Genomic DNA, 20,381 nt, shown 5'->3' on the forward strand with positions numbered 1-20,381 from the left:
CATAGATGAGGCAGTACAAGTGATTATCTTTCCCTGAACCCAAATAGCAGTAAAAATCAACATGAACAAAGCACGTTACTATTTACCCCGCACACGAACAGATCATGTGGCTAATCTGACCAGTACAAAAAGAAGAGGCAGGCGGATGGCGACGACAACGTCCAGCTGTGCCCGGTGCCCACCTTCCCCAACGTGATGTGAGGCAGGAGAGAGTGGGAGTCCGGCGGGAGGGAGGGGGCTCGGTGTCGCGTGCGTCAGGGAGGGCGGCCACCGTCGTGTGGGGAAGGCTGCTGGCGGCATGTTGGGGAGGGCGGTTATAACATCCTGGAATTTTTTCAGAATGTTATAAGTCTAAAAATTGTGAATTTCAAAAATAAATTTCGTGCTTGTGCTTATAGCTAGGATCTCATATAAGTTTGGACTCTTCCTACCCCAAATTCCTAGCAAAATAAAACTTATTATGAAGGACTATATTGTTAGTGTGATATATTTGGAGTTATTTGGAGTTTTATTTGAATTTGCTTTATTGGATTTATTTGTTTGAGTGAAATTGGGTGGAAGTCAATTCGAAGTGTGCCCTTCGAATTCGAATTCAAATGCTAACCAACCCTAACTCGGCCCATTACCCACCTTAACCCTAACTCAGCTCAGCCCAGCCCAAAACCTAAACCTAAAACTCAGTCCAGCCCGGACCAGCCCAGCTGGCCAACCCAGCCTGCCAAGCCCGTCCACCACACATGGCCTGCTAACGGCCCGTTAGCACCTGCCACCAAGCCAGCCCACACACCCGCCTAGCCTAGCTGGGATGCACCGGCCGCACACACCACGCGACCCCTACCCCTTCGCCTGCCCGAGCCACTAACAGGTGGTCCCACCTGTCAGCTTTCTCCCCAACCTCTCACCCACTCCCCTCCACTCTCTCTCGTGATGCCGCCGTACCCGCGCTGCGCCGGCCCCACTCGGCGACAAGGGAGCGCAACGGCCTGGCCACGTGACCCGGCGCCCTCTCCCTTGACCGCCCCATCGCCAAACCCTAGCGCCGCGCTGTGCGATGCCGCCACGTAACCCCCGCGCGCGCACCGAGCCCCATCGGCCAATCCTCGACACCCGTGCCCCTATCGAGCCAGGCCGCCACCTATAGAACCCCCGTTTCGGCCGCCACCGCTACCCAAGCACCCCCAATTAGGGTTTCCCCTTGTCCGCCGCCGCTACATGAGAGAGGGAGAGGGAGAAGAGGAGGAGGAGCAAAGGAGGAGGAGCACGAGGAGAAAGACTCCAGCCACCGGAGCTCCGCCGCGCCTACGCCTGTACATCTCCACTGAAGTAGCTACTCGACATCGCACGGCCCCGACCCGCATGCTTCGACTTGTCACAGCGCCGCCCCCTTTCTTCGTTCGGCCTGCCGGTAGGTGCCGCCGCCCCTTCCCGTCGCCCTTGTGCTGTCAGCTTGAGCTTCGCGCTGCCGATGAGCCATCCTCTAGCTAGCCCTACATACCCCCGTCCCCTTGTGCTCGGCCTTCGTGCTGCACCTTTTGTGCAGGAGTCGCCATCGCCGCCATCTTCATCCCTTGTAGCCCCAGCACCGCCGCGGGCCTAGGGCACTAGAACCCCGCGCGCACACATGCACTCCGACACCCGGGCCCCACCTGGAAGAGCGAGGAGGAGGCGCCTAACGCGTGGGCTAGCCATGTTAGCGAAAGGAAAGAAAGGAGGGGAAGGAGGTCCACGCCAGCCCAAGACGGCCGCTGTGTTGTTGGGCCAGAAGACAAAGCACCACCCCACCAAGCCAGCCTGCGAGCCGAGAACCGAGCCGGCCTGTCAAGCTCTCGAGACAACTTGAGCCAGCCCACGAACCAAGCCAGCCTACCTAAGCTCGAGTCGGTCTGCGAGCCGAGCCGACCCGTTGAACCATAGCCGCCCCTATCTTTTTCTTTTGTCTGAACCATGCCGACATGCAGGCCCCGCATGTCAGTGGCGCTCGGTGGCTGACCCGTGGGCCCGAGTGGGTCAACACTGTCACTACTGAGTTATTTTATTTTTCGATAATTATTTATTAATTTTGGAAATAGGTTTTCTTAGAAAATTCATAATAAATCAACCTGACCTCCAAAAATTATGAAATCAGTTGTATAATTCATCTAAAATCATGATCTACACGATAGAATAGGTTTTGAGGTGATTTGAATCTTCTTTGATACTTTTGCACTTTGGCCCTCGCCCTTATACGTATTTACGAATAGGACCCATCTACGAGGAGCTAATAGATGGCTAGGACTACCCAAAGGCCCAAAAAGTCTACAAAGAGCCGCCAGGTTCACGCGCATCTTCAACTTGAATACCTATTAGGCATTGCTTGCTAGATATGCTATTGCTGCCAGATTTGTTATGATGAGATGAGCCTGCATAGCCTATACCTAAATTCCTTGCTATCCTATACACTTGTTAAATATAAAATGCCTTGCTATGCTTTACATGTGTATGTGTGGGAATGGATGGATATTTTTGGCGTGAGTGGAGATACACTTCTGAGGATTTGGTGCATAGGACTTTTTAGCTGGGAGCGAGCGAACTTAACCGATCTTGGATCGAGGGCTTGGGGTATGTATCTTGGCACACCCTACGAAGTATCTGTGGCAGGTACAACTTTATGGTTACTTGGTTGAGGAGTTGGGGGCACCTGTAATGGGTGCAGTTGCGTACCACTGCGGTGGAGACGCATGTGATGAAGATGCTTGCTTCGGTAATTGAGGATCAGGTGAGAGTAACTATGATTTGTGGGGCTATGTTAAGAGTGCACACCACTTACCCATTATTCGGGTGGGTCCGGTCCGGGGCTAGCAAGTACAGTACTAAGCCGATACGAGGATCAGGTATCGATGCAGGGGGAGGAGGTGCTGACCTCACATCCCCCGAGATGCAAGGGAGGCTTCACAGTCCCGGGGCGACCTCTTGCGGGAAGATGCGCCAAGATCCGAGAAAGCCGGATGGTACCGAGGCTACTAGTTTCTGTTTCAGTAGACCGGTGTCTTGTTGTCCAGTTGGCTCATCCCCGGCTGGCTTTGATTTGAGTGGGTCCAGGTGTACAACCCTTGCAGGGTGAAAACTATAAGTATAGCCGCATCTTCGATCATGGAAAACCCTACTCTTCTGTTTCTCTTATTAGGTAGTGTTACCTATGCTTTCTACCTTCCTCTAATGATGACTTCCTGCCTGGGGCAGCTGAGGTGCGAGGAGGGAGGGAGGAGGTGGATCAATCCGCCTGAACCTCAAGCCCCGGCAGCCGAGGAGGGGATGAGGATCTGGTCGGAGGAGAGACTGGCTCGATCTGGCCGCAGGCCCCGCTGTCGGAGGGGGGAGGGAGGATCTGCGCAGAGGAGGAGGTGGGTCTCCGCCGGCTCGATCCGCCTGCAGCTCGGGCCCCGGCAGAGGCGATCTGTGCGGAGGATGGGGCCGGGGGAGGCCGGGTGCGGCGGCCTGAGGCAGCGAGGATGGCGGCGGAGTTCGGAGCTCGGGGTGGCGGCGCGGGGCGAGTCGAAATGGGGCGGGGGGGGGGGAAGGGGGGAGGGCTTTGCATGCGTGGGACGCGGGGTGAGAGTCGTGGGGCGGGGGCGAGGTGAGCGCGAGTCTATTCATCGCGCGCGCTGTTGCGCGCCGATGCGTTAGAGAAGGGGAGAACTGTCAGGTGGGCCTGCGTGACCGTTCTTCTTCATCCTCCAGCTCGCGGCGGTGATGGCCACCAGGTTAGGGGAGGGGTGTTGCCGGGGCATCGGCTGTCACCGGCAGCCTTAGAAGAGGGGGGAGGGGGTGGAAGGGACGACCGGCGGTGGTGGCGAGTTGCGGACGGTGATGGTCGGCGGCGGGGACGCCGCCCGTTGGGAGCGGCGGCTTGACATCTGATGGGCCAGGGACTAGGCAGGGTAGCTCGGGTCGGAGATGATTAGCAGCAACGGTGGAGGCACCAGGGGGCGGCGCCGGAGCCGGGAGAGGCGGAGGAAGGCGGGGGCTCTAGGCCCTGCGCCTCTGCGATTGGATGAATTCCAATAGCAGAGAGCGAGGAATAGACGCCCCCGGGGCGGAGGCGGGGGCGGGGGCGCTCTACGTCGACGAGAGGTTGTTGGCAGCCATCGGATCTGCCCGGACGGTCGAGTTTGGCTCGGCGCGAGACGAAATTGACTAGATCAAAGGTCGCACCAAGGTTTTATCATACTTCGTTCTTTTTATTATGGTATATAGATATAAATATATATATATAGAAAAAATAATTGTATAAATAGAGGCTAATTCGCGAGATGAATCTATTAAGCCTAATTAGTCATGATTTGGCAATATTATGCTACAATAAAAAATATGCTAATGATAGATTAATTAGGCTTAATAGATTCATATCGTGAACTAATCTCTGTTTATAATTAGTTTTATAGTTAGTTCATGTTTAGTCTCTCTAACTGGCTTCCAAATACCCGATGTGATCCGGACTAAAAATTAATCTCTGGATCAAACATCCCCTATGATATCCTTAGGACCGTTCAGTCTTTCTCAGCAAGCTTCGATACTACTTAGGAAGCAGGAACCACGGTGCATATTGTTTTGAAACGAAGAAGCAGGATGCATATCCGTTAGCAAATGAAGCTTCTCGGATCTTTGCTTTTTAAAAATAATACAGCTTCTAAAATCTCACTTTCAAGGTTCGGGACAAATCTTTTGGTGTCTCAATCTCAATGGAAATCAATCAAGAATCTACCATGTCATTGCGAAATTATGCAAGAGAAATACTTGGAGTACAACCATTTTAGTCAAGTACATCCGTCTCATAGAGCTGCTCCCATTGGTGTTTTCCAGCAGAGCTAGAAGCATAAACAGCAACAAGGCCTGGAACACTCTCCTCGTAAGGATGCACAAATCTATGCAGAAATTTCTTGTTGCCCATTTTGGCAATAAAATCAATAGGAAATTTCTGCTCAGGATATGAGTGTTCCAACATAAGGCCTGGAGCACTTAATGATTGCTAAATTAGGATATGATGTACTGCTCTCAATGCTACTCTACATATTCTTTTAAAAAAGTAATAAGGCAAAATTTGGCATCTTCCACAAATATAGAATGAAAATAATTTAGAAACTCACAAAATGCTTGTTACTAAAGAAGATCTCAAATATAGAATGCAAATAACTCTTTGTAATTTTTTCTTTTCTCTTGTATACTGTTCTTTTTTAGCTGAACTTCAGCCACGCCTTTTCTATACGAATGGCTCCTCACCCATGCTTCTACTCACCTGAGCCCTTGCATATTCCACCATTAGTGCAGGTGCACTTATTCCACTACTACAATTTTCACCACAAAAAACATCCACTGCAGTCTGCATGGTCCTGCAAAGTTACTTATTTTTATGTTTTTACCTATTGCAGAATTCGAATCAATTCTTGTCGTCCAGGTAATTTTATTGTTTTCTTTACGCCATCTGACTTCTGTGAATGATGAATCTGTTAGCTAAAATATCCATGCATTTCTTTCCGCTTTTAAATCATCTCTTTGTGTTGTAATTATGTAAGTGACAACGAATTGTGTGAAGTTGGTAGTTCTAGCTCATTAAATTAAGAAAAAATTGGTTCTTGACATTTTATTCTTAGGTCTTTGCAAATTTGACACCATTAAAATTAGCTTCACAAAATTAACACTCAGCATCTCCCATCAAAGCTATATAAATCTTTAAATCTTTTAGGCATCTACGGTGAGTAAACAGGCATCGGGACCATGACAGCTGAGTGTGCACTATTTAGGCATCAAAGCTATATAAATCTTTGTGCCGCATGAAATAAATTATTGGTACTCTTTACTCCCATCCGAGGTGAGCAACAGCACGGCGGAGGAATAAGCAGATAAGTAACTAAATATTTTTTATTGGATGGGCACCAAAGCTTATTGTTGCTCCGCTCCAGGTTTTGTAGGCATCGCTAGCCACAACTTGAGGAGTGATGCTCTAATCATCTCTCTGCTCTTCAAGTATCATTATGGAGTCTGGACACACGTTGTGGAGGATCTTGGTGTCAAATTTTGAAAGACTTGCAAATTAGATGTTTTAAATAGTGGTACTAGTGTCAAGTATCGAAATTCCTCGGAATAACCATCTTAGTTGTTCTGCTTTGTTAAAAGCTTACCTCCAAACTTGTCAGTCACATCTTCGAACATTTGAAATACATTTTTGGGTTAAAAAATGCGTTTTTGTCAAGTCACCTTCGCCTCTCCTTTGCTCTGCCTATGCTTTGGATAACCTGATTATCCCATTTTCAGCTTTTACAATCCAAAATAAAAGACTGCGCATTCTGTGCGATAACCGCTAGCCCATAGCCCTTCCTCGGCGTCGCCGCGTGCTTCCCCGCCGGCGCCGGCGCCGGCAGCCATGCTTCCCATCCAGAAACAACACCTTCCTTTCTCCTTCCGGCCCCGCACGACCGTCACGCTCCTCTCGTTGCGGCGCCACCAATGCCATCTACCCACGACACGACTCTCCACCACCGCCGCCGCCGCCGCCTGCTCCGCTAGCCGCGCTGACCCCTTCGCCGTCGAGGAATACCTCGTATCCACCTGCCATCTCACCCCTGCGCAGGCGCTCAAGGCCTCCAAGGTGCTCTCGCACCTCAAATCCCCCTCCAGGCCCGACGCAGTGCTCGCCTTCCTATCGGGCCTTGGTCTCTCCGACGCTGACATCGCCGCCGCCGTCGCCTATGACCCGAAGCTCCTCTGCTCCGAGGTCGAGCGTACGCTGGCCCCGCGCCTCGCAGAGCTCCGGGACCTCGGCCTCTCCCCGTCCCAGATCGCCCGCCTCGTCCTTGTTGACCCCGCGCGCTTCCGCCGCCCCACTGTCGTCTCCAAGCTCCAGTACTATGTCCCCCTCTTCGGCTCCTTCGATAACCTGCTCCAGGCGGTCCGGAGCAACGCCTACCTCCTCAGCTCCGACCTCGAGCGGGTGGTGAAGCCCAACGTCGCGTTCCTGATGGAGTGCGGGCTAGATGCTTGTGATATTGCCAAGCTGTCCGTCCCCGTGCCCAGGCTGATCACCACCAACCCAGAACGCGTCCGGGCGATGGTGGAGAGAGCGGAGGCTGTCGGTGTGCCTCGTGGAACCGGAATGTTCAGGCACGCACTGCTCGCAGTCGCGTTCCTTAGCGAGGAGAAGATCGCCGCCAAGGTGGAGTTCCTGAAGAAGACGTTCCGGTGGTCAGAATCTGAGGTGGCCATTGCGGTTTCCAAGCTACCCTTGATGCTGAAGCACTCCAAGGACAGGCTGCGCCGCATGTCGGAGTTCCTGATCACCCAGGTCGGGTTGGAACCAGAGTACATAGCTCACAGGCCTGCGCTACTTACATATAGCTTGGAGCGCCGCCTAATGCCTCGGCATTATGTTGTGAAGTTCCTTAAGGAAAATGGATTGCTGGAGCAGGACCGGAGCTACTATACCGCAGTCCAAGTGAGTGAGAATGTCTTCATGGAGAAGTTCATACACCCTTACAAGGAAGCTGCACCAAGCCTCGCCCAAGACTATGCTGCTGCTTGCAGAGGAGAAGTACCCACTACCCTCGGATTTCAGGAACCCTGCACGGGCCCGGCAAGTGCTTAACTATGTAGTGCTTAGCAATGTTTTGACACTGAGGAGTGAGCTGGTAGTTTTGTAAGTGTTCTTGCCTAATCGCGTGCTGGTTCAGTTGTGGTTAACACCCAACGGAACTAGTCTTTTGATTCCTGAATCCTGATTATAGACTTGACTTCTGGTAAAGAAGCCGGTGTGGCATAGTTATGACCATGACTAGATTTATCTTTGCTCTGTGTTGATCAAGTTGACTGGAACCTTCAGCATCTTTACCTTTTGAGAGGCTTTGTTGGTCACCAACTCACGATATGATATATCATCAGCTTGATGAATTTTCTCAGGACGGGGGCGGACGCTGAATAGAGAGTTTCACATCTATTCTATTGCCCCGATGCGTGAGGACAAATTTCAGCAAAAGTTGGTGCAGCCTTAGGAGAAGAGCATCCCAGGCCTTGCTGATGCTTATTATGCTTCTAGCTGTGCTGGAAAACACCAATGGGGTCGTCTCTGTGAGATGACGGAGGAAAAGAGAAAGAGCGGGCGCTTGTCATTAAGGTGAAGCTAAAAATTGTGGAAGGACCGCATCATTAAGTACGTCTGACCGAGTATGATTAAAAAAACAAATATACTGTACATGCATTTTTACCGCACCAAATAATATTTAACAAATTGTCAATTTGATTTTATGGAGATTTATGGCCAAGACTTGTGGTATTAGTCTACCATCTCCCTAAGTGTGAGAGTGGAAGTCATAATTTGTGTCAGAGGGGACGCTGATTCGCCCCTACCAATTATTTTTGGATTAAACATGCACTCTTGTGAATTTTGTTGATAGTTCTTACATTAGATCCTAACATACAATGATTTCCAAGCGAAGGGTAGGCGGCCACAAGCTCACATCAGAACTGACTTCTTTTTTTTTTCACTTCTGCCTTTATGAATTTGGAAACTAATAATCAAATAGAAAAGTGAGCCAAGTTTATGCATCAGTAAACCCTTTTTTCAGAAAAGATCTCGGTTCTTGAAAGCATCTTAGGAAATTTCTACATCACCACCACTACTAGCAACACAATTTAGACCGCAAGAACAAATTCCAAACACATTCAGATAACTGCTAAGCAAATTTCTTTTGGAAGCCACACTTCAATAAGTTTATCAATCGAAACCACAATGATTCCTGATCCATTTTGAATATAAAGGGAACAGGAAACATTTTCTGTACACTCCTCTTTTCAATACATCTGCAGATTGTAGTTGTTTTGGACCACCTGCTAGATAGCCCTCTGGAAGTCAAGAATTTGTAGAGTGAGCGAGTTCCAAAGTTCATGGACTCAAACAACTTTCAGAACCTCATCTTCCTCACTCAGTCACTCTACAACTGAACATGCCTTAAGTCCGACAACAAACCCTTTCAAGTGGAACCCTATGACCCAATTATACGCATCCAGCAATTAGAAACTAACACTTCACCATAGTTAGGTGATGAACAATGAAAAAGGATCACCATATTACAGCTAACTGACAATTTTTGCAGCGGGGACATGCAGTGCACAGTTACACACTTGCTAATCCAGCACCTGGCTCCTGCAATCTAAATCTAGAGGGCATTTTCCCTCTACATGCATCAGCGTAATCTTCAGCGAGGTGCGGTGCAGCTTCCCTGTAAGGATTTATGAACTTCTCCACGAAGACCTTTTCAGTCCACTTGAGTGCGGTGTAGTAGTCCCGGTCATGCCTCAACAATCCATTTACCTTAAGAAACTTCACAACATAGTGGCGGGGCATGAGGCGGCCCTCCAGACTATACTTGATTAATGATGGTCTCCGAGCAATGTACTCTGGATCCAATCCGACCTCAGAGTGCAGGAACTCTGAGACACGCCATGCTATATCTTCAGAGATTGTAAGCACCGACGGGTTCCTGGACACTACACGAGCCACTTCAGCATCAGACCACCGGAATGTCTTCTTCAATAGCTCCATCTTGCAACTGATAGTCTCCTTGCTGCGGCCCGCAACAAATTGCAACGCATGCCGGAACATTGTGGTGCCACGAGGTATGCCGATGTCCTCAGCACGCGCCAACATCGCCCGGACACTCTCCTGTTTGCTGTAGAGCAGCCTCGGCTGGATGATGCACATCTTGGAAATCTCGTGAGCACTTAGCGAGCACTCGCGCAGGCACGAGACATTGGGCTTGACCACACTCTCCAGATCAACGCCCAGGAGGTAGGAGCTTTTCTTGAGCGCACGAATGAAGTCATGGAAGGAGCCGAAGAAGGGGATGTAGTACTGGAGCTTCGAGACGATGTCGGGATGGCGGAAGCGTGTAGGGGCTAGCAAGACGAGTTGAGCGATCTGGGAGGGCGAGAGGCCGAAATCGCGGAGCTCGGCGAGGCGCGGGGCGAGGGTCTTGTCTACCTTGCAGAGGAGGAGTGCCGGGTCGCGGACGACGGCGGCGGCGATGTCGGGGGGCGAGAGGCCGAGGCCGGAGAGGAAGGCGAGCACGGTGTCGGGATTTGAAGGGGACTTGAGATGGGAGAGCGCCTTGGCCTTGGAAGCCTTACGGGCCTTGTCCCGGGTGAGATGGCAAGAGGCGACGAGGTAGCCCTCGACGGCGAACGGGGCGGGGTCAGCCGAGGGTGCGGATGCCGCGGTGGCGGCGAATCGGGTGACGGAGAAGAGCCATTGGTGGCGGAATGAGATGCCAAGATGTTTCTGGAGGTGGAGCATCGCCGGTGCGGGAGGCCGCCCGCGGCGGATGGCCGGAGCAGGGCGCCGCTGCGGCTAGGGTAGTAGTAGGGCGGGTTGGTAACGCCGGAATTACAAGTGGGGGAAGAAAGAAAGAACTGTAGCGTATGAGATCAGTCGCGGTTATTTTCTGAACTTTCTTTCTAACCTTTCCTAAAAAAAGTAATTGAAAACTTTAATTTATACTGTTTACTAATACCATCTCTTTAAATACTAAATTAAGTAAAATTTTAAAATAACAGTAGATTTGGTATCAGAATACTTTATTTTATATGTTTATTTGTACCATGAACGATCCAACGTTGAATCTTAAACTTAAAATTACACCCTGTTATTTTGACATTTTTATGTACGTTGTATATAGAAAAGCCAAACAACTTGTAATTGGAAACAGAGATAATACTGATTATTGCGAAATAAAGGTTGGTATTTACTTTAGTTTGTTAAAAAATTTATCCATCACTCCCTAAAACTCATATGATTTGCAACTTGTAAAACTGTTGGGTAAATAGAGCGACCGCTTGCTATTCATCCTCCTATTTTGACATGAATGCTGGCACGTTGTTGCCGGCGAGTTCATCCTACGTAACGATCCCACTGTCCGTCCAGTGCAAATTTACCGATGTGATCTAAATTTTACAAGGAATCTCGTGCCCATTAATTTTTTTTTTAAAAAAAAACTACACGGGAAAATTCAGGAATAGTTAGGTTTGCGGCCGCCGCCGAATGCCGGGCTGAACACGTCGGTCGGACAGCGGCACCGTCCGTGTAACATTGGGCCCAAAATTTACAGGCGGGCCTCAATTAATCAGCAGATTTTGATGGACCTTTGCCACCGAAATCCCATTGCTAAACAACAACATACTACTATACAGATCTTCATCATCACCATTTGTTTATACTGGGGTGTGCGTGCGTGGATGTGAACATATTTGGATGTATTATTTGTTAAAAAAACATACTTTTACACTATGAGCGTTTCTTACTGCGCTTTGAACCAAAAAAGTTCGAGGCCCACATGAAAAGGTCGGCCATTCCGGCCGTTGCTCCAAGTCCTGATCGGATGCCTTTAATCAACTCACGCAGATCTCTCAAGGTGCTAGCCAGCAACGGCTCCTCTGCCACCTTCTTCTGATTATACATCCTCCGCGCGGTCCCTTAGTGAAATCAGGCCAAAAAAAATCAGGAATTCAGGATAGGATTGCTTAGATTATCTCACAAGTTAGTGCCATCAAACCGGAGATCACCTGGCAGGGCAGAGGGCGTCGGCTGGTGAAGTTGAGCATCGGCAGTATGAACGATGCTCATGGAACTTCTTACACCCTTTGTCATTTCTTGACTGATATAGAAAATGGTGGCATTAGTGGTTATGTTCACAAACATGTGCAAGAAAGGAGCAATGGGCAAGTTATGCTGAACCACTTCAGGTCGCTAAATTCATGAAAATGCACCGATAATGAAAGAACTCATGGCAGTAAACATTGCACACTTGCTTCAGAGACTGTTCAGCCTTCTTTCCACTTAGACTCTTTCGAGAATGTATGCCAATTTCGTCATCTCTATATAAGCAAACATATATCACAAATGTTTGTAAGTTTTGTTCCCAATAGCATCCAATTTATCACAATAGATGTTTGATGCACGGCCACACTGTAGTATTGTGCTACTGGAGTATGGAGGATACAAGAACCTATCTCCTCTCCATTCTATTTCTAGGCAATCAACCTAGCCAAGAATATTGCTATATTTGCCTCAACAAATATATTGCTACATTATGTACCATGTGAATCATCAATTTTTGGAGTCAAGTTGAACAATTGCATATATGGATACAATCAAAAGATATTCTGATAACCAATAAGGGAAGAAGAACAAGTGAGAAATATCATTATGTTACCTTAGATCACTAAGATCCGCAGCCAAGTCACCGAACTCCCGTCCAACCAGTCTCAATGAAGCCATAGATTCAGGTAGTTTCTTTCTTGCTGAATCAAAGTATTTCTCGAGAAACTCTGCCTCCCTCTTACATGCCTGAAAATGGTTACATTTTCATCAGTCATCAATAGTTGTCTTCCTCCCATGAAAAGATGTACAAAAGGGCAACATACCAGCATAGAGCGAATTGCCGCAAAGAATATCAAGCATGCAGATACTGCAACCTACATAAGATAGCAACTGTGATATGGAAAAAGTAATATTCTCATACTATGCATATGCAAACTAAGGGTGAACATACAAACGAAGAATGCAGTCTGAATTATGCATCAGCAAATTTGGCAAGATGTAGACCTATATGAGAATATTTAATCAGAATATCAAATAGTTTAGTCAGATAAAAATGGAAGATTTAATACAAATTACATTTCATGTTTGCAATAACTTTGAATATGATGCACAAGAAGCGTGTAAGTATTTCTGCATGAGTACAAATCTAACAGATGCTGTGTGTCTGCACAATATCGGGTTTTCTGCAACTTCACCTTCTACATGTTGTTAGAGTTGAATTTACAGAGCTGTTAGAATTAGAACTTATGTGATTATGTCATGTGGATAAAAAGCCTAAACATTGGCGCTGATACTAAACGCGCCAAATTCAAACCCATATGAAGCAAAATCTGATCTATGTGCATTCGGACAGTTGTCTAGTGTGCATTTGAACCTCAGAGAACAGACTGAATATAAACTCCGTCTCCGCAAGCCTTCCACGCACAATTGACCCCGCCTTCAAATTTCAATTCTCAGTGTCTGAAGTCTGAACAATGCTCATCTGGTAGCCATCTACCGGATACTCGAATCTGTATGCTCGCTGAGTCGCTAGTACTAACTCGGCGAGCCGCCGCCGCGACCGCGAGCACTCGCTGGATTAGGAACGCGAGGCGAGAGACGGGGCCAGGGGAAGGCGTACCGCGGAAGCAGTGAGGGTGAGCGCCACGAGGTCGCAGGCGCCGCCTGCATGCCGTGGGGAGGTGGAGGGGGCGGCGGCCACGGATGAGTGGCGGGAGCAGGCGATGCCCGGGGATGCGGCGGCGTGAGGCGTCGCAGCGGCGGCTCTGGATATACCGCGGACGAGGAGTTGCCGGGCGCCGGGACGGAGGAGGCGCGCGGAGGCGCCGGTGGTCGGGAGCGTGAGCGTTGTAGCGTGGCCGAGGAGCGCAGGCCACGACATGGGAGCGCTGCGCCGCTGCGAGCTCGGGGTGCGGCAGGGAAGCTGACTCGCTTTTCAGACCCAGGTCCCAGAGTTCCGCTTCCTCCTCCCATGGTGCAAATACTATTGGCAACATTATTGTGCTCGTAAATACTCCCTCTATTTTTATTTACACATCATTTGTCCTAAGTGAAGCTTACCTAATTTTGATCAAATTTATAGAAAAAATAATAATATTTATAATATTAAATTTGTTTTATTGAATCCACCATAAAATATACATTGATAGCACATAATTGTTGCAATATTTTTCTATAGATTTGGTCAAAATTAACTAATTTTGATTTAGAACAAATCTAATACGACGTATAAATAGAAACGAAGGGAGTATAGTCAGTTGACATCGGAGAGATTTTGATGATATCCTTACTGTCGGTACATACAGATAGGAGTACCTCCTGCTAGGGTGTTCAGGCCCCTAGCGTCTCGTAATCCATAACCCCCTCCTCTCCCGCTGGGTGACGTGGCATGCGACCCGGGCCTGACAGCTGGGGCCACGGTCTCCGGACCCTCCCCGAGCTCTGGGAAGCCCGGGGCCCCTGTGCACCAAGGAGGGCAGGACGGCTTTCGGGTTGCCCCCGCGGTCCCGGACCCCCCAGGGGGTCCGCGGCCGCTACGTGTGATAACCGAACCATCACGGGGCAGGCTCCCTCAACTGGACTCGAAGGGCCCGGACTCCCCTTCCCCCGGGGAGGGGTTCGGTGCCGCCACGTGCCGCTTGACAGAGGGAGCGGGACTGGCTCTGCCGCGTACCTGCGGCTGGAGGCCCTTCGCGAGTCACCAGCCCACCTACCAGCATTAAATGCGGTAGCTGAGCCGGGCGGCCCAAGTCAAAAGGTGCGGCCTGCCACTGACACACAGGGCAGGTAAGCTGACACCACGGTAAGCCCGCCTGATCTGAAGGCGGCGCGTCATATCACCGTGCACAGTACGCGGACTGTGTACAATCCTGTCACGGCGCTGCACGCGTGATGATGGTCTGTAATAGGCAAAGCCAAGGCGTGCGCTGTAACAGTGCACACGCACCGGGTCAGCGCTGCTTCACCGCCTGACGGGAGGTCCCGTCCTAACAGTGACAGCACGGCTTCACTGTTATGCAACGCTGACGCCGGATACTGTGCAAGACAAGGCTGTACAGGGCCGTATCCAAGTTATGGATACGCACATCAACTTCCCGATTGAGAGGACTACGGAGAGGAGCTGGAGATAAAGATCTCCATATCTCTCTTAGAACAAGTTTCTGCTGGCCGGACCCACATGTCGGGGTCCAGCTCGGTGTAAGCTCCCCCCTTGGACTATAAAAGGGAGGGTGTACACGTTAGAAAAGGGGGGGTTCCAACATCCAAGGTTAGACACAAGCACAAGACCAGACTAAGTTCTACCCAAGGCTCTCACAGTCAATACAATACCATAGTGGACGTAGGGTATTACGCTCCGGCGGCCCGAACCACTCTAAAATCTTCGTGTCCTTCCTGTGTTCATCCGCACACCGATCGAGCGCTCCTAAGTCTCCTCCAAACCCATCCTTAACTAAGTTTAGGCGGGTGCTTTCCGCCACCCGGCTGGAGAATTCCTCCGACACTTACACATTGCTTTCTTACTCATATTTGAAGGAGAAAACAAACCATTTACCATGAATTTCATGCGAACTTCATACAAAATTCATGGAGAAAACGAACTATTTATCATGAATTTCATGCGAACTTCGTACAAAATTCATGTCTCTGAAACAGGCACTCTGCGGAGGAAAGAAAGCTGGTCGAAAACCAACGGGGTGAACTTGGTAACTGTAAAAACCTTTTTCATCCGTGGAGCTTCTCTCATTAGCTCCATTCTTCAATTGCTCTATCTATAGTCTACACTTTTACAGGTAGGGTACCTTTCAGATTTCAGATTTTAGAATAAAGAACAAACAAATATTGTAGAGCGCTGCACTCTATGGGTCAAAATCCTACAAGGCCTGTATCCTTCGGCTCTGAGAATCAGCTTGTAAGTTGCCAACTTGGCCATAGGTTTTCGGATGCTCAGCGACGAAGTTCCCAATCTTGAGTAGCGCCTGAAATTAAGTATGATTGCAAATTAGTGCAAAAATATTCGAATTATGACCACGTTGTAGAGTCTCAGTTGAACATGAATGATGGTACAATACCTCGATGGCGATATCGGTTGGTGTGAGCTTAGAAACATCACCGTGGCCCTGCTTAGCTGCAATCTCTGCACAGATCAATACAGTGTGATGCGATATTAGTCTATGTTTTTTGCATGAAGGGGACAAAGGTTGATAGCTCGAGAACGAGAATAATACCTTCAAGAGAAACTCTTGCATCAGCATTTGCATAAGCATCACCTCTTTGCTCCGCGAGCATGCTTAGTTTTGTGAAAGCCTGAAGAAAGTGAGTTCAGCTATTCGTGCATTTTAACCATCGCAAACAATAGGACAAGTACTAAAGATACAAGTAAATGGAAAGATAAGTGGATTTTCATTGCAAGCCTTTGATGGAAGCCTGAGTGCCTGACTAGCCTTACAGTTGGGATCTGTCTTATGGAAAAAATTAAAATATAATAGTTTTAAGGATGAAAATAAATACCGCTGTGTATGGATCGTCAGATGGCTGGTCTAGAAGAGGACGAGAAGCAGTCCCCACTTGAGCAATACGTTTTGCAAGTGCGTCCAAAGGCACATCCAACCAAACAGATAGACCTTTATTCATGTAATTCCTGATATTTTTTAAGAGAAAACAGTCAGAATTACTATTTTCTGAGAACAAACAGCAAGTTCAAATCACAAGACGGGAAACAAAGTTATTCCAGTACCAGTTGATTGGCCTAATAACAGCACCCCCTCCAGTTGCAACAACTAATCGCCGCATTGAGGACAAATCCCTCAAGACACTACTCTGCAACAAAGGAAAGCAGAGAAACAAGATAATGTCATTCTATAAGTCTTTCTGTTTTTGCTATTAAAGAACAATAACAATTCAATGGATTACATAAGAAAATATATAAAACTTGTCAAAAGAGCAAAGAAATTTTGGCAAACATTACCTCATTCTCTCTGAAAAACGCTTCACTATGAACCTTAAATATTTCAGCAACTGAAGGCATGCCAACTGCTTGCTCTACTAACTTATCACTGTCAAAGAATGAATAACCCAGAACTTCAGCCAAGATCTTCCCAACCGTGCTCTTTCCAGAGCCCATCATTCCTGCAGTAGGAACTCAAACTGTTAATTTCTGGGGCAAAGACAACAGATAAATATATCACTTTGTCAACAGAGAGGTCTCAGAAGTTCAGAACTAACCAACTAGGTAAATGCAGCGCCCATTCAAGTGGAACAGAACTTCTTCTGATTTCCTCTGAAGTTACAAAGGGAATATATCAGAAACATGGTCAAAAAGCAAGGAAATTATGGTGGCATATTTGATTAAGTCCATATTTAGACCATTGGCGTACTCTTTGTTTACCTTCAACAAAAGGGCCTCGTCAACTGAGTTATGCAAGCTCTCATTGCCTACATAATATGAGGTAAAGAAAGTCAATTTGAGTATTTAACTGAATTATATATAAGATCTACTCATATGTAGCTAGGTTCTGATGAATAACAACAGCATAGGTAGTCTAAAATGCAATCAAATATTTCCTACAGCAAAAAAAGTTTCCATTTCCACTACAGCTTGACAGCAGTTGTGCCTTACCCCGAGTCCGCGTCTTCCTCCTTAAAATAACTCGACCATCCCAATCGTCACTAATTCAAATCACATCAGCTCAAAGGCAAGAATGGTCTCCAGTTTGTGGATTTGACCAAGCCAACCATCACCTACTCCGAAGCTTCAACCAAGCTCCATTACCAACCCACAGCGTTTACTCCAACTGAACAAAAACCCAACCATTTGCCCCACCCAAACCCGCAGTTATCCTTCAGAAGTCGGATCGGAACACCCTCCACGCCCAGCGCCAAAATAACTCTTTTTTAACGGAATCAAATGCCATACGCACGCCCACCTCCTAAATCGCACTAAACCAAACCCTCAGCGGACCTGGAATCATCGATCCGATCCCCAAATTCACATCAATTCGACGGAAGAAAGCTCACCTCGAGATGCCCTGACGCAGCGCAGCGGGGCGACGGGTTTGGTCCCGCGAGCCCGAACAGCGACGGCAGCCGCTCCGGCAGTTCCAGCTCCAACACGCAGGCTCCCCGCCCGGGCCTGCTTCTCCCAGCCGAGGAACGCGCTCCGGCGCCCGCCGGCCCCGGCACCGACGCCAGGCGCGCGCGACTGCATCGCCATGCTCGCGCCCACCTCCATTGCTCTTGCGGCACGGGTGCAGGCAGCCTGCGACGCTGGAGGGAGTCAGGAAGGGAGGTGCACGAGAGGACGATCGAACGGAGGGCGCGCGCGGGTGCCGGGGAGCGAAGTGGTGGTTGGTTGCCTCTCGATGGCGAAGGCGGGGGGCTTGCTTTAAATAGCGCGATCGGTCAAGGCGGTCCGCGAGGACGCTGACGTGGCGTCCACTCACGTCGGAGACGGGGAAAGAGTGCGCAGTTACGGTTGTGCCCCTCCTGTTGATCGGATCGGGTCGGTCTTGAGCATCCTTGCCAGAGCGTGGCAATGTGGCATGCAGCTCGGAATTTATCATTTACCCCCACATGAGAAACGAGATTCGCGGAGGGGTCGTTGATGACTTCGGCACCGCGTGTGCGCTGTTCCGGGTCCGCAGCAAACACACCTTTCACGTTTAGCTTTGTGTTTTGCTTTGTTGTTTTCCCCAATGCTCACGAGCTTTCATTTTACAATGTGTATTCTTTCAGTTGTTCCACCGTTTTCAAGGGATGTTAGATGTGCATTATTGAAGGAAAATGATCATCAGTTATCGTATACGGAGGAGAGAGAGGGAGATGTGAGAAAAGAAAAATGAATGGCTCTTCTGTGTTTCCCAAATCTTTAGTGATCCATCATTTTATCTTATCCAATCATCTTTTTAAGACCCGCGTTAGTTTTAAGCAGTGTGATAAATTTAGAAAGTTAGACTAGATGCCGACTTTAATACTATCTATTAGATTAGTTGATGATGATATGACAAATAATACCCAACAGTCGTCCTAATGTAGACCGCTTAACTCCCGTTTTCCAAAATGTGAGCAATAATTATGAGTTAACTTTGTTTCATTTGCAGCTGTGTTAGGATTCATTTGGTAGAGCTTTTTTCAATTTCTGATTCTCTATCAAAAGTGATTCTATGTTAACATGATTTTCCATCTTGGGGAAACAACTTCTAGTATCTTAATTCATTTCAGAGAATCATTTTATAATATCTCCAATTTTACTAGATTTATTGATCTTTTATTTGAATATTTCAGAACTTGCATTTCTTGTATTTTTTAGACTTTTATAGAGGTGTTTGAGTTTTCCCCTCATTTAATTTTCATCTCTCATCAAAAGTAAAAAAACCGTTGCCACGTAAACTCTAAACCGCTTTGAGCGGGCTCAGAGGCGAAATGGACAATATTGAGTTGGGGACAAAGATTAGAGAAACTGAGAAGTTGATGGGTTAAATATGAATTTATTCCTATAATTTCTTTTATCTATTATATACTAGTAGTAATTTCTAGCCAAACAAGTGTGCCACTGGCACATGCTCAAGGCATGCTATACTACTCCCTCCATCCTGAGATGGAAGTCATTTTAGTTGGTCTTAAGTCAAGCTATTCTAAGTTTGATTAAGTTTTTATTATGAATGTCAAATGAGAATAATTAGATTCATTATAAAATATATTTTTATAATTTACTTATTTAATATGTTATATGCTAATATTTTTCTTTATAAATTTAGCCAAATTTAAACTATTTTAATATAAGATAAAGTAAAATATCTTATATTTTAGGATGGAGGGAGTAAATATTAAAATACCAGGTCTTATCTTTGCTGTGTTTGTCCGAAGGGCACTTGGGTCCAATAAAATACGATGAACCGTTGACTGCGGTGCCACTTCGGACTGGTGGGTGCCTGCTGAGGGGGTTGGTGGGAATGGCGAAGGAGAAGAGTAACTTCCTTCTCAAATATAAAAACAAGAAAAGAGTAGTCAGAATGTTTGACTGTCTTCAGGTAGATTGGGAGTGGGCACTTGTGGCATTCAAACATTTAGTACTGCATTAGTGTTTAGTATGCTGCCACTTCTGGTGAGATTCCTCGGCATATTCTGTGTACTAACATCCTGCACGTGCAGAGTACTCCATGTGTGTGGCACTGACTCAGCACGGATCGTGCCCATAAGGCCCATCTCAACGATGATCGATGAGGCCTCACCACGTGCAGCCGAGAGGCCTAGGTAGGACCGCAACGTACACTGACAGGTGAACGATCAACAACTAGGTTAACTCGTCGGCGCCATCGATCCGCCGCAGAAACATCAAGTCGTGCCAGAAACATCAAGTCGTGCCAAATTGCAGCAAAGAGACCTGTCCAACCAGGGGCGGATCCAGGGGGTGCCCACCCCCCCCCCCCCAATGCAGCCCATGAAGCCCCCAAAGGTCCCTAACAATTTTCAACCATAAATAAAGAAGAATAAAAGGAGAGGAGAAAGAAGAAGAGGAAAATGAGCCTCTCTAATTTTGCATCTAGATCCGCTACTGTGTCAAACAGCTCCACGCCTACGCATACTGCGACTGCGAGAGCGGCCTTTCTGGCAAAAAAACAAAAACAAAACAAAACACGTGCATGAGAACATCGCATCGTCCCCTTCTGAAGTTCTGATGCCGGTCGCAGAACGGGGTCACGAAGCCGCACGGTTCCAAGCCACCTCTTGCCGGCGCCGAACTGCTACCGGGGCAGCTGCGTGC

At 48.0% G+C, this 20,381-nt stretch overlaps 4 protein-coding genes across 4 annotated transcripts; 1 reads left to right on the forward strand and 3 right to left on the reverse strand.

Moving 5' to 3' along the window:
• Positions 1–6,285: 6,285 nt before the first annotated feature.
• On the forward strand, positions 6,286–7,925 carry LOC112891042 (transcription termination factor MTERF4, chloroplastic-like). The gene has a single exon (XM_025957940.1). The coding sequence runs from the start codon at positions 6,398–6,400 to the stop codon at positions 7,613–7,615; it is 1,218 nt and encodes a 405-aa protein (XP_025813725.1). The 5' UTR covers positions 6,286–6,397; the 3' UTR covers positions 7,616–7,925.
• Positions 7,926–8,693: 768 nt separating this feature from the next.
• LOC112891043 lies at positions 8,694–10,470 on the reverse strand. Its single transcript, XM_025957941.1, has one exon. The coding sequence runs from the start codon at positions 10,316–10,318 to the stop codon at positions 9,140–9,142; it is 1,179 nt and encodes a 392-aa protein (XP_025813726.1). The 5' UTR covers positions 10,319–10,470; the 3' UTR covers positions 8,694–9,139.
• Positions 10,471–11,182: 712 nt separating this feature from the next.
• On the reverse strand, positions 11,183–13,587 carry LOC112889902. Its single transcript, XM_025956694.1, has 5 exons — positions 13,242–13,587; positions 12,445–12,495; positions 12,234–12,367; positions 11,584–11,675; positions 11,183–11,493 (listed from the first exon to the last, which is right to left on the reverse strand). Exons 1-5 carry the CDS (start codon positions 13,500–13,502, stop codon positions 11,306–11,308), a joined length of 726 nt encoding a protein of 241 aa, XP_025812479.1. The 5' UTR covers positions 13,503–13,587; the 3' UTR covers positions 11,183–11,305.
• Positions 13,588–15,147: 1,560 nt separating this feature from the next.
• LOC112889611 (shikimate kinase 2, chloroplastic-like) lies at positions 15,148–17,953 on the reverse strand. Its single transcript, XM_025956334.1, has 9 exons — positions 17,636–17,953; positions 17,007–17,053; positions 16,844–16,898; positions 16,587–16,747; positions 16,356–16,438; positions 16,130–16,259; positions 15,847–15,925; positions 15,691–15,755; positions 15,148–15,597 (listed from the first exon to the last, which is right to left on the reverse strand). Exons 1-9 carry the CDS (start codon positions 17,847–17,849, stop codon positions 15,493–15,495), a joined length of 939 nt encoding a protein of 312 aa, XP_025812119.1. The 5' UTR covers positions 17,850–17,953; the 3' UTR covers positions 15,148–15,492.
• Positions 17,954–20,381: the final 2,428 nt, after the last annotated feature.

Source organism: Panicum hallii, chromosome 4, assembly GCF_002211085.1.
Source record: "Panicum hallii strain FIL2 chromosome 4, PHallii_v3.1, whole genome shotgun sequence".
Classification (NCBI taxonomy): domain Eukaryota; kingdom Viridiplantae; phylum Streptophyta; class Magnoliopsida; order Poales; family Poaceae; genus Panicum; species Panicum hallii.